Source organism: Mesoplodon mirus (assembly GCF_964341445.2).
Source record: "Mesoplodon mirus genome assembly, chromosome: 19".
NCBI lineage: Eukaryota > Metazoa > Chordata > Mammalia > Artiodactyla > Ziphiidae > Mesoplodon > Mesoplodon mirus.
In genome coordinates, this window is record NC_138995.1 from 27287364 (window position 1) to 27300318 (window position 12955).

At 37.3% G+C, this 12955-nt stretch overlaps 1 protein-coding gene across 2 annotated transcripts in view; it reads left to right on the forward strand.

Annotated features, from left to right (window-relative positions):
• CSNK2A2 (casein kinase 2 alpha 2) overlaps positions 1-12955 on the forward strand; it is a 38768-nt gene that overhangs the window by 5031 nt on the left and 20782 nt on the right. For both annotated transcript variants that reach the window (XM_082607413.1, XM_082607412.1), the window contains exons 3-4: positions 5112-5213; positions 7591-7641. In XM_082607413.1, the coding sequence (XP_082463539.1) occupies positions 5112-5213; positions 7591-7641 (153 nt within the window). The remainder of the gene's footprint in view (positions 1-5111; positions 5214-7590; positions 7642-12955) is intronic.

Genomic DNA, 12955 nt, shown 5'->3' on the forward strand with positions numbered 1-12955 from the left:
GGCTGGTGGCTGTTTAGGTTATATCAAAATGATGTTTGCTCTGTGCTTTCTCATTTATTTCTACTTCATCAGCTGCTAGGTTTTTAACCCTACATTTACTTTATTAGGCAAGTGTGCCAAGACATCATTGTTCTGAAACAAGACATTGATACTAATTTATCTAAATATTTTGGTGATTTCTAGTTCTATACACATCTCATGGTATAAAAAGTGTTTAAAAGAGTATTATTAAAGTATTAAAAATAAAAATTTGGGGACTTCCCTGGTGGTCCAGTGGCTAAGACTCCGCGATCCCAATGCAGGGGTCTGGGTTCAATCCCTGGTCAGGGAACTAGATCCTGCATACAGCAACAAAGATCCCGCGTGCTGTGACTAAGACCCGGCACAGCCAAATAAATAAATGAATAAATATTTTTTTAAAATACAAATATTAAAAATTGTGAACTAGTCAGTGCTGTTTCTAATATTGTGGTTGTGGGGTCAGACATTGAGAGTGTGGTTAACCTGTGAAACAGAGTCACAGGATAGGGGAGCACGGATATTATTAGAACCCAGCCTCTTTTTTTACAGACCCAGGGGAACCTGCAGTTTGCTCGGGGTCCCATGGCTGGTGGGGGGCAGAAGCACTAGGTTCATGACCTTTGGTCCCTCCCATGGAGTCTTGGTAGATGTGAGGGGCACAAGTAGGACATTTGCTGGATGTTCTGAACTGTACTGGAAAGATGGCCAAACACTCACTGGAAGTCAAATGGAGTTAATTTGTTTCCAATGATTTTTGGAGTTATTCTTCTGAAGGGAAATATTTGACATCAGAGGGTTGCTGGTTGAAGTGTGGGATAGATGAAAGCCCAGAGAGCTATAGGGACCCAGACTTGGGTTCTCTGGTTTATATCCACAGCATCATATTTAATGTGTAAGTGAAATGTTACTTTCCTTTCTTGTTTGATACCACAAGAACCAGTGTTTTTATACTTTTTTAACCCATACAGTTCTTCCAAGTCTCATCCTGATCACTTGCTCAGAGAGCAGAACCAGTAGTAGAAAGGACTGTACCATCCTCTCCATGAGATTCAAAAGGCCTGCTATGTGCCTCACATTTTTAAATAAAAAATTTTTTTAAATCTAGAATAAACAGTTCAAGATGTTGATAATGTAATTGAGAAGGGGAGAGTTGAAAGATTAGGGGCAGATTTGCTGTGAAGAAATAAACACTGCTCAGATAATGTTTATATTTAGGTCAGTCGTAATGGATTTTAGAGATGCTACCAGGGTAATAAAATAAAAGCCATCATCCAGTCTGAGCTTGCTTTCTACTCTATCCTACATTCCTGACAACCATTGTTCATTGTAATTGTTTATTGCAGGTGATGAAATTAATCTTAGTGGGGCAGTTGTTGCTTTGGTAGTGGAATAAAAGTAATAACCAGATTTGAAAGTTCTGAGCTATATTCCTGCCTCCCTTGAATTTATCAGTTCAGTTATGCTTGGAAGGAAATTAAAACGGGACTTTGCCTATTAACATTTGCTGGCATTTATTGAGGTCATAATTCTTATGCCTTTGGTAGACATTACTTTGCAAATTCAGTCACAATTAAACGCTAGTAATTGAAATCATTCTCAGATCTGGCTTCTTAAAAATCTGCTGTGAGTAGATAGGACAGATTACTGGCCTTATCAACTTTTGTCTTTCTAAGCAGCCAGTACTAAATTAGTCTTTTGTTTTAAAATGTTTAATGTTGGTGAATAGGGAAGGAGAAAAAGGACCTTACTCTTGGATTACATTGAACAAGGTTCTCCTGAATAGCTGGGAGTCTTCGCCTGTGAGCAGAAACCTTCTGAAAAAAATCTGTTTTTCTTTCTTTTCAGAGCTCATGCACAGAACATTTTAAATGAGTTTTTCCCCTTTAAATATTCTCTCTAGGTGTGTGCCAAAATTAATTTATTATTGAAACTTGATTTAATACTTTAATTTCTTTTTTAGTAGCTTTTTTGCCATTTAATCTACTAGACTTTGAGTTTGAATTTTTTTGTTTTGTTAAACAGCTAAACTGATTCAGTTAGAACCAGATATCCTCTGAGTTGGAATAAATGAACCTTAGGTGGGACAGAGGCTTTTTCTAGCATGCAGGATGAAATGTGAAATGATGAGATTGTGATGGAAATGTATTCTCCACTTTAGTGACGGTGAATGAATGCAGACAGTGGGCTAGAGGGTCAGAGCATCCTTACTTCTATAAAAATTCATCGTCTCTTTTCCTTCGGATGCAAGGATCCTCCCTTATAAATCCTAACTTTTTCTCTTCAATTCTTTTTGTAGAATTTAAATCTTTGCTTTCACTGCCTAAGAGCTCATTGGTTTTTCAGCTTCTGGAGCATCTCTTAGGTTCAGAGGAGTGAGCTTGAGGCTAAAGGGAGTTACCCGTAGCCTGGGTCCTGTAGAGACCTGGTGCCCCTGCTTTGGAGGGAAGTGTCCTGAGCGGTACATCACTCTCCTTTTTCTTACAGTCTCTTGGTCTTTTGTCAGTATGTGAGAACTCCAGCTGCAGTGTGACTCCATTGTGCCACTTCAGAATTGTCCTGCTGTCCCCAGTCTCTAGTTTGGGAAGTTATTGGACAGGTGACAATTGGGCAACAAAGTATGCTTCACGTGCTCTATAGGTTACCTTTAGACATAATGAAAAATATGTTCATCTTAACTGGGTTGTCCAGGAACTGGGTGCCTGCCTGATCTGTTCCTGAATAACGGGAGAACAAAGCAAGGCTTTATATGGGGCATTGTCGTAGGAGCAACTTATTTAATGGGTTACCCCTGTACTAATTCACTGTTAGAGGGAGAAGAGGGATTTTGGTGAACACAGGCTTCTTCTGGCCGTTGTGTTTTTCTCCCTCTGTTGCCACTCCCACAGATGTGTAACTGCTTTCCAATAGTGACTCTAGAATTCTAGACTATTGACTCTAGAATTTTCTTACATTGAATATACTGGTGTCGGCTAAATGTTTAGATATGATAACCAGCTTTTATTTTTCTTTTAACTTACTAACAAAATTTCAGACTTACAGAAAAATTGCAAAAATTGCCGTATCTCTCACCCAGATTTCCCAAATATTGACATTTGTTTTATCCTTCTCTCTCACTCTTTCATATATATACACACATGTGTGTGTGTGTATATATATACACCCACATAGATGTGTATGTGTGTGCATATAAATAATTATATTTCTTTTACATGTCTTAAGTGCCTGAGAGGAAATCGCAGTCATCCCTAATTTCCTCTATTTCCTAAAAACAAGAACAATTGCTAACATAACCCACAATGCCATGATCAAAAATCAGAAATTATCATTGATGCAGTGCTGTTAATCTACAGCTCTCAATCTCATTTGCCAGTTGTCCTTATAATGTTCTTTATAGCAAAGGAAAATCCCAGACCGTGTGTTATATTCAGTTGTCATATCTTTTTAAACTGGAATAGTTGTTCATTCTGTGTGTTTCATGAGATTGACATTTTTGAAGCTTATAGGCTACTTATTTCGTAGTATATCCTTCTCTGGCTGTTTTCTGACCAAGTTGTACTTCATATTCAAGTGCTTCATTTTCCCAAAGTATTGAGCTCTATAATTATGAAAAAAGGAAGTAAGGAGTAAAATTCCTAAGTGGACGTGGGGAAGAACCACAGTAGCCAGATCTATTCTGAAAACCCTGACAAAGTGGAGTGGACATGATTGTGGCAGCTGGCTTGGAAGGTTACAGCCAGATTCCAGTCTCTCAATTGAGCACCCTCTTACAGGTGATGCAGGTGTTCTGTATTTCATAATCTCTGTTTTGTTGTGTGTTCAAAGCTGTAGCTTGGTGACCAACAAGAGGTTTCTCTGGCATGTGTGTGTATTACATCTCCCCCCATCCCACCAGCACCACGTACACACAGGCTTTTTCAGTCTTGTTTCATGGCTAATCCATTGGACTCTCTTTGCCTGTGCTTTTATAACAGTGTCTCGGGGTGGAATACTCCTTTTCCTCAGTTATGTTTCTTCCATAGCCACACTTGGGAAATGAAAGCGCAGTGGCTAAGAGTGAGGCCTACAGTCAGATTGTCTAGATTAGAATCCTGCCCCCACTTTTTAGAATTAGCTGTGTGACCTTGGGCAAATAGCTCCACTTGCCTGCGTCTACTGCATAGGAATTTTTTGAAGCTGAAATATGATTTATTACTAACTAAAACTTTGAAAATAGTAAAGCTAACATTTATTGACTGCTTCCTATATGCCAGTCACTGTTTAAGTACTTTATAAGTACTTTATAAAGCATGATTGATTATGATAATGCTTATTTTTCCATAACTACTTTTATTCTTCTTCAAACTCTTTAGCCCATTTAAGACAAGAAATAACATGTATAATGCTAGTATTTCTGATTAAGGTTTTTGATTTTTCTATCCAGCAGACTGAAAGGTTAGTAGGTAGTGGGAGTTTTCAGTCACTGCTGTGTCAGAGGTCATTTTTCTCCTTTGCTGACCCATCATCTCTTTCTTTAGGAATGGGATCTCTTGGGAAGTTTTACTAGCTCTGAACTGATTTCAGATTCTAGATATTAAGGAAATGGGAGTGGAGACAGGACATGGGAGCCAGCAGCTGGGAAACAAGTTTGTAACTTGATGTCAGTGAACTGGTCTTCGCTCCTAGAAGACAAAATTACATGCACCCCGTTGGAAGGGCAGGTGTCTCGCCATTTTGTTTCAGTTTTTCCATTTGTGAGTGCATGATAGACAGCTGCTCAGAGCTATAACATTTTCCATTTGGCAGTTAGTTATCTAGTAAGCATTTTATTTTTAAAGTATGACATGGGTATTCAAAATTTTACGCGCCCTAAATGTAACTACTTAAAGATTTGACACGTAAGCTATATGAGTCCATGAATTATTTGATTCTTATGAGCAGGCCCATTTTATCTCTTTCTTTCTTTTCTTTTTTTTCTTCTAATTTAGATATGCCCTTTAGCATAACACAGTGTGCAAGACAGTACAATATCCATTTGATATAAACATTGTTTTAAAGTTTTATTTATTAACTTCAAAAGGAGTCTTACTTCTGATTGCTCTTGTGTATTTAAGCCAGTGAAGAAAAAGAAGATAAAACGAGAGGTTAAGATTCTGGAGAACCTTCGTGGTGGAACAAATATCATTAAGCTGATTGACACTGTGAAGGACCCTGTGGTAGGTGCCTGGTGGTTGCAGGAGAGAGTGTGTGTTTGTGTGTGTGTGTGTATGTCAAGTCACAAAACCTGAAAATAATGGAAAACATCATTATAATATAGTGGGAATGATTGTGTTTGTCTTTACTACTAACTGATTTTGAAAACCAGAAAAAATCATGGTGGCCCAATGATAAAATAGCCACCACCACTTTTATGGAACCTAAAAGTTTAGGTAGAAAAAAATTCCTGTCCCAGGTTTACTACCTCATTATTTTGATTTGGCCCACAAATGTTTGCTGAATATTTCCTTATGGCCCTGCTTTTCTCCCAACTTTGAAAGCTTATTACTGCCAATTAACATTATTTTACCTCACTTGAGTAAGCCTGACATTTGAAAATCTGGGTTTATAGAAGGAAATAGGAAGTGTCTCCATGTGGACGCTTGCCATAGAGAGCTGAACAGATCACAGCCCCACAGACCCCTTGAGGTCACTGTCTTGCTGTTTCTCATACTGGTCTTTAATTCAGCATCCACCATCGGGGCTCACATTGTATATGCAGATGCAATTTAAATATTTTTGTTAAAATGCTTAATTTTTAGCCGTTTTAGATGTGCTGTTTAATTTTGTTTTCTCTCCCCCTTGGGAGTAACGTAACCTTAAGTGTTTATGATTAGCCAAGCTTCCCATTCAATTTCCGTTCTTTACCTGTTCTACCTCGAATATTTCCCGGTTCTCCCATGATAGCTTTTTAAGAAGTAGGTCTTTGCTTCTATCTGCTAAAGACATCCTCATAAAAATGTAGCTAACATGCATTGAATGCTTACTGTGTGCCAGGCACTGTTCTAAGTGTTTAACAGTATCATGTCGTTTAATCCCCACAACAGTTCATTGGGGCGGGTAACATTGTTGTCCACATTGTTACATTGTATAGATAAGAAAACTGAAGTCTGCAGAGGTTAAGTAATTTGCCAAGATTACACAGTATCATTGAATTGAAAAAAAGAAAAGTTTTTCCTTTTGGACCCTGAAAAGATTGAGAAGGATGATTGTATGCTGGATTCTATCTGAGGCATTAAAAATGTATCCCAACCTTATCAGCTCAGATTGATTTTACATTCACTAACTCTGGACTACATAATCCTTGAAAATGGCCTGCAGTGTGGGCCAGTATGTAGTTTTATACTTAGAGCATCTTCATTTTGCTTTTCTTTTTTTTTAAGTTAACAGAACTTAATGATTCCTGTCTTACTATTTTTGTAATTTGTTACTTAAAGCACGTATGTGTTTTACATGATATGTAACGCAAGTAAATCAAGGTGAACGAAAACCAATAGGGAACCCTCATCCCCTAACTTGTAGGGGGACAGGCTTGCTCCCAGCCCATAGAGAGATCTGGTGGTCTTATTGAAACTTTCAACGTTGGGCCAGTGAGGAATCCTTGCACCAGGTCTGCTGCTTGCTCAAAGACTTGCATGCATGCACTGTGGCCTATTTCCTAGGTAACTTTTACTTGCTTCCTTGAGCAAAACTTCACAGCCATAAAGATTTCCAAGATGATTTTATTTCTTCCTATAACCCTTTAAGCCCCTGCTTTTCTCTCTATTTTGAAAGCTTGTTACTGCCAGTTAGCATTATTTTACCTTACTTAGGTAGACGTGACTTTTGAACATCTGTATTTACACAAGGAAATATTGAACATTTTGTACTCATTGCATTAAAGATTACAGTACTCAAAAATACTTGATTTTATATGATTTGTAGGGGAAACACATCTTTGTAAAGTGAGACATTCTCTAATTGTCCCTAGCCAAGGCAATAATTTCACATTCTACCTTACTGATAATTATAGACTTTTCTGGATCCTAAAAAGACGAGTAATAAATTCCCAAGACCTATGATAATTGTGTAAAATGCATCTGGCTCATTAACCCAAGATGAAAACGTAACACTCCTTTTGTAGTTGGCAACCTGGAACACTGCAGAGTATAAATCTTCACATAATGTGCCAGGCCCACTGACAGGTTGGTCAGAGAATACAACTCTTCTTAAAAAACAAAAACAAAACCTTTATTATGAAATTTTGCAACCATTTACAAAATAAAATGAATAGTGTAATGGACCTCCCTGCACACATCACCCAACTTCAGCTCACGTTAATCAGCTTGTGGCCAACTTTGTTTCATCTATACCCCACCCACTTCCCAACAACCACCATCCCCAGTTGTTTTGAAGCAAATTCCAAACTTAAAATTTCAAGAGGATTCTTTCTTAATAGGCTCTCCCTGATGAGTGAATCTCTTTCATTTAAGTGGGGTTTGGGAGTGGGCCAGTACAACAGAAGCAAATTACATTTATTGTTTGAAACTTACAAAGCATTAATATTCTCTCTTGCAGTCAAAGACACCAGCTTTGGTATTTGAATATATCAATAATACAGATTTTAAGGTGCGTATATACTTTTTCTTTCTGGCATGGGGTTAATGGGGATTGGGGAGGTGGCGATAAGCAGTCTTGATACTCTAGAACACAAGGGGGCTGGGAAAGGTCATTAGTGAGAGCAGGAAATAACATTGGATTCCTTAAAGCATTACTACAGAATGCAGAAAGTGGTTAGGTTCTTGCACAGGTGAAATTACTCATCACTCTTTGCCATGCTTACTCTGGGGAGAGCTGCTGGGCTGGGTCTAAGTTAATGCCTCATTTATAACGCTCCTGTTGTAGACAACATAGTTTTAGGTAGGTGTTAACTTTAATTTTCGTACAAATCTTATATTACTGATAGGAAGTGATAAATGGATACAGGACTTGTGTGGAAAACAATTCAGTATAGTACCTTGGATTCAAGCTGTCAGATGGCAAGTGTATTCATGCACACTGTGTACAAAGCAGATGACAGAGTCACGGTGCTTTAGAAAAGCCCTATTTTGGGTTATTTACATTTCTTATGTTTATAAGGCATGTTAATTTAGACTTTAAAGTGTTCCAAAAGCGTGGTTTTAAGCTGGTTTTTCGTGAATTTGTTTTTATTTTTGTTCAAACACTGCAACCTTCTGATAAGAAGCCAGGCATACTGGACATGGTAGACCATAATATGGAAACCAATATAAAAACAAATAGTGGTGTTGATTTTTAGGGGCATTTAGAGAACTTTTAGGTGAATATAATTCTCTGTCAGTGTTTGAAAGACTTGTGATTTTGTTTTGATGGAAGTTAGGACAAAACCAAATCAGCAGTTGAAAGTTGATGCTATGGGGAGTGATGCTTTTGGGTGAAAATAAAAGAATCTTGTCCTCACATTTACTTTTTCTTTGGTAATCGCTCTAAAATGATTAGTGAAAATAAGCAAAATTGGACATTATGACCTATAAAACAATAAGCAAGTTTTATATTCAGTGCAGTCGTCCCTTGGTATCCATAGGGGATTGGTGATTGGTTCTAGGAGCCCCAGGAATACCAAAACCCAAGGACGCTCAAGTCCCTTATATATCAATAAAAGTGGCATAGTATTTGCATGTAACGTATGCACGTCATCCTGTATACTTTAAATCATCTCTAGACTACTTGTAATACCTAATATGTAAATGGTATGTAAATAGTTGGTGGAGCACAGCAAATTCAACTTTCTGGAATTTTTTTTTTTTCAATCTGCAGTTGGTTGAATCCTCAAATATGGAGGGACAATTGGATGGCTTTTCCCCCTTTTAACAAGTTTCCTTGTTGATGTGACTCCTTAAAGGTGAACTCTAAAAAGTGGGATGTAATTTTTTCATTAACTAGCAGAGCAGTGCTTAGCTGGTAGAGTACTGTGCTGATACACGTAACTGATCACACTTTTGCTATGAACAACTGAGGTTTATCAAGATGTACATGATTGGGAATGTGTTTCTTAAGAAATAGGCTTTAATGAAACCAAACATTTTCTTAATGCAAAAGTTTAAAAGCTGGTCTTAATGGAACTTCATAGTGAAATCCCTCAGGTTTCAGTGCTTCTGCTTCCTTAATGAATTTTTACCAGTTATCTAGCCACAGATGTAAAAATTTCACTTCAGTATTTTTTTAAAATTTTTATTTATTTATTTATTTATTTTTGGCTGCGTTTGGTCTTCGTTGCTGCGCGCGGGCTTTTCTCTCCAGTTGCGGCAAGCGGGGACTACTCTTCATTGTGGCACGTGGGCTTCTCATTGCGGTGGCTTCTCTTGCTGCGGAGCATGGGCTCTAGGTGCACAGGCTTCAGTAGTTGTGGCACATGGGCTCAGTAGTTGTGGCTCACAGGCTCTAGAGTGCAGGCTCAGAAGTTGTGGCGCATGGGCTTAGTTGCTTCGCAGCATGTGAGATCTTCCTGGACCAGGGCTGGAACCCGTGTCCCCTGTATTAGCAGGTGGATTCTTAACCACTGCGCCACCAGGGAAGTCCCTCACTTCAGTATTTTTGTGTTTCTTAAATTGACAGCTGTTCGGTTGATTTAATAACAGAGGATCGGTTTTTAATTCCTAGAGAAATCTTACTTCTTACAAAGAGGATGTTTTGATGGCATATATTCTCTAGGAGCTTCCTTTAAAAGGGTCATGGGAAATTGATGTTTTTTGAGGCTTGCATATCTGAAAACATCTTTATTTTATCCTCCCAATTAATACATTTGCTGTGATATAGAATTCTAGGTTGTAATTAATAATTTCCTCAGAATTTTGAAGAGATTGTTACCACTATTACCACTGAAGCCATTCTGGTTTCATCTTATATGTAAGCTGGGTTTTTTGTTTTTTTTCTTCTGAAAGCTTTTAGTATTTTCTCTTTATTCTCAGTCTCTGAAATTTCACAGTGATGTGCTTTCATACAGGTTGCTTTTCATCCTTTGTTCTGGGGACTTACTGGGCTTTTTCAGTATAGAAACCCATGTCCTTCCATTTTGAAAAAATATTTTTAATGTTCTTTTATTTTTTTCCCTTTCTTCTTTGTTCTCACTTTCTAGAACTCATTCGAATGTTAGACTTCATATTATTGGCACTCTATTTTCTTCTCAGAATTTTAAAAATAGTATTCTGTTCTTTTATGTTTTATGTAATATCTTCTATTTTCTCACTGAGATATGTGGGGTTTTTTTCCCATTATGTTTTCTTCTTCATGTCTTTTTCTGTTTTCCTTCCAAATTCCTTTTTGGGGGGTGTTTTTGGGTTTTGTCTCTGCTGCAGTTGTCTGAAATGTCGCAGTTTTTGAATGTCTGCTCCCTCTGTAGAGTAATGAAATTACTGACTACTGATTGTCAGCTCCTGTCTCAAGAGTGCAAGCCTGGCTGCCGGCATCCCTAGTAGCCTCAAGTTGAGGAGAGCTATAGGGAGTGCCATGTGGACTTTCACTTAATTCCCCCTTTTCAGTGTCGTGTTTTTAAACTCATTTTCCAGTTTTCAGCTCAATCTCTTTGCCCTTTTTCAGTGAGACCTGGGGTCACCAATTCCTGAGCCTTTCTGTAGTTTTTCATTGTGAAGTGTTTGCTACTGGGCCCCCTCTGCTGGCAGAATGTTGGGAGAATTCTCAGCTTTTTTGGTCTGCTAAGTCAACTGGACATCTGTTTTATAGCTTCAAAGTTTGTTGTCTCTTCCATTCTCTTAGCATTGTGAGTAAATCCCCCCTGTTCCTCTTACTTTTTTCTTTTTAAATATTTATTTATTTATTTATTCGGCTGCGTCGGGTCTTAGTTGTGGCGTGCAGGATCTTTCGTTGCAGCGCCTGGGCTTCTCTCTGTTGTGGCACACGGGCTCAGTAGTTGCGGCACGTGGGCTTAGTTGCCCTTGGCATGTGGGATCTTAGTTCCCCAACCAGAGAACAAACCTGCCTCCCCTGCATTGGAAGGCAGATTCTTAACCACTGGACCACCAGGGAAGTCCGTCTTACAGTTATTTTAGAGGAGCTTTGGGAACAAACAGAGGTAGGATGGGTTGGTTCTGCCGTGTTATTAAACTGTAGGTCCCCTTTGAATGTTCAAACGATGCCATTTTAGTCAACTTAAAATATCTTAAATATCAGGTAGTAGATGTATGTTTTGGAAGAGCAAATCATAACAGGAAAATTACTTTTTTTTCCAGATAGTATGACAGACCAAAAGTGGGGAAATCAGTTGATTTAGTGTCCAGTGTCCTTCAGGCTTATTATTTTGTTCTGTGTCCATCTTATTAGGAAAAGATGTTTTTATTTATTTTTTAAATGTTACTGTTAAGTGTATTAATAACTGGTTTTAAGGTATCATCCAGAGAAGGTTTGTCCCTGGTTTAAATATCAGGGGTGAATCAACAGTGACACACAGCCTGTTCTTTTCAGTATTTTTTATTGATACAATTGATAATAAATTTTGATCTATAATTTCTTTTTATGGTAGAGTCTTTCTAATTTTGGTATCAAGGTTATACTAACTTCATAACATAAGTTACATAGCTTTTCCTTTCTGTTCTCTGAAAGTTTATATAAAATAGGGATAGTCTGGGTAGTAGGTATCTTTTGAGGTGGGGAGGGGAGACTTTGAACTACATTTTCCTTTTTAAAACATACTGTTGGTTAAAGTTTTATCCTGGTTTTCTATCTCTTCCTGAGTCTATTTGGATAATTATTTCTAAAGTTGTCTACTTTAAATTATATTCACATAAAGCTGTTAATAGAATTCTCTTAGGACTTAAAAACTTAATATGTCTGTAATTATGCTTTCCTTTACATTTGTAATATTATTTGTACCTTTACTCTCTTTTCTCTCTTTTTTTTTTTTTTTTTAAATCAGTGTTTCTAGAGATCTCTTATTAATGCTTTCAGAGAATTGCCTTTTGGTTTTGTGCTCAGAGAATTTATATTAAGTTTTCTATTTCATTCTGTTTCTGCTCCTGTCTTAATTATTTTGTTCCAACTTTTCTTCTTTCTTCCTTAATTATTTTCTTTCTTGGGTTTTCACTGTTTTTTCTTGTTAGCTTCTTGAGCTGAAGTCAGCTCATTTGATTTGTTTCTATCTTTCTTAATTGGTAGTAAGTGTGCTTTAAGTCTGTACAACCCCAAGCACCATTGTAGCTACATTCCATGGTTATGTAACTCACTTCTGTATAGTTTTCAAATTACAAGTACAGATTCCAAACTTGTGGATTTGGGTTTTTCTCCCCAAATCTTTTACTTTGAAAAATTTAAAATCTACTGAAAATTGGAAAGGGTAGCACAGTTAATACCCTTACATTACCTAGATTTACTAGCTGTTATTATTTTGCCATTTGTAGTTATTTCTCACCTCTTCCCCACCCTCCCCTCTTTGTCTTTCTTCTTGTTGAAGTCATCTTAAAGTAAGTTGTAGTCATCATGATACTTCACTTTTAAATATGCCATCACTGGAACTAGGTAGGACATTTTCCTGTATAACCACAATACTGTTAGTATACTTAAGAAATTTAATGTTTATATTATAATGCCATCTAATATACAGTATAGAGTTTATATTCAAAAGTTTCCCAGTAATTATTGTCCTGGGAATGTCCATTCAGGATCCACTTGGTATTTTTTTTTTTTTTTTTTTTTAATGATTCTTTTAGTTGGTTCCTAATTTGATTGCACTGGGTCCAGAAAACATGATCTGTATAATGTTGATTATTTGGAATTTGTTGATGGTTGCTTTGTGGCTTTGGTACACAGTCATTTTTTTATATCAAGCTTGTTAATTTAAATCTTGTTCAGACCTTCTATTGCCTTGATAATTTTTTCCCTTGATATTTTATTTGTGGTAGTGGTACTGGTTTGG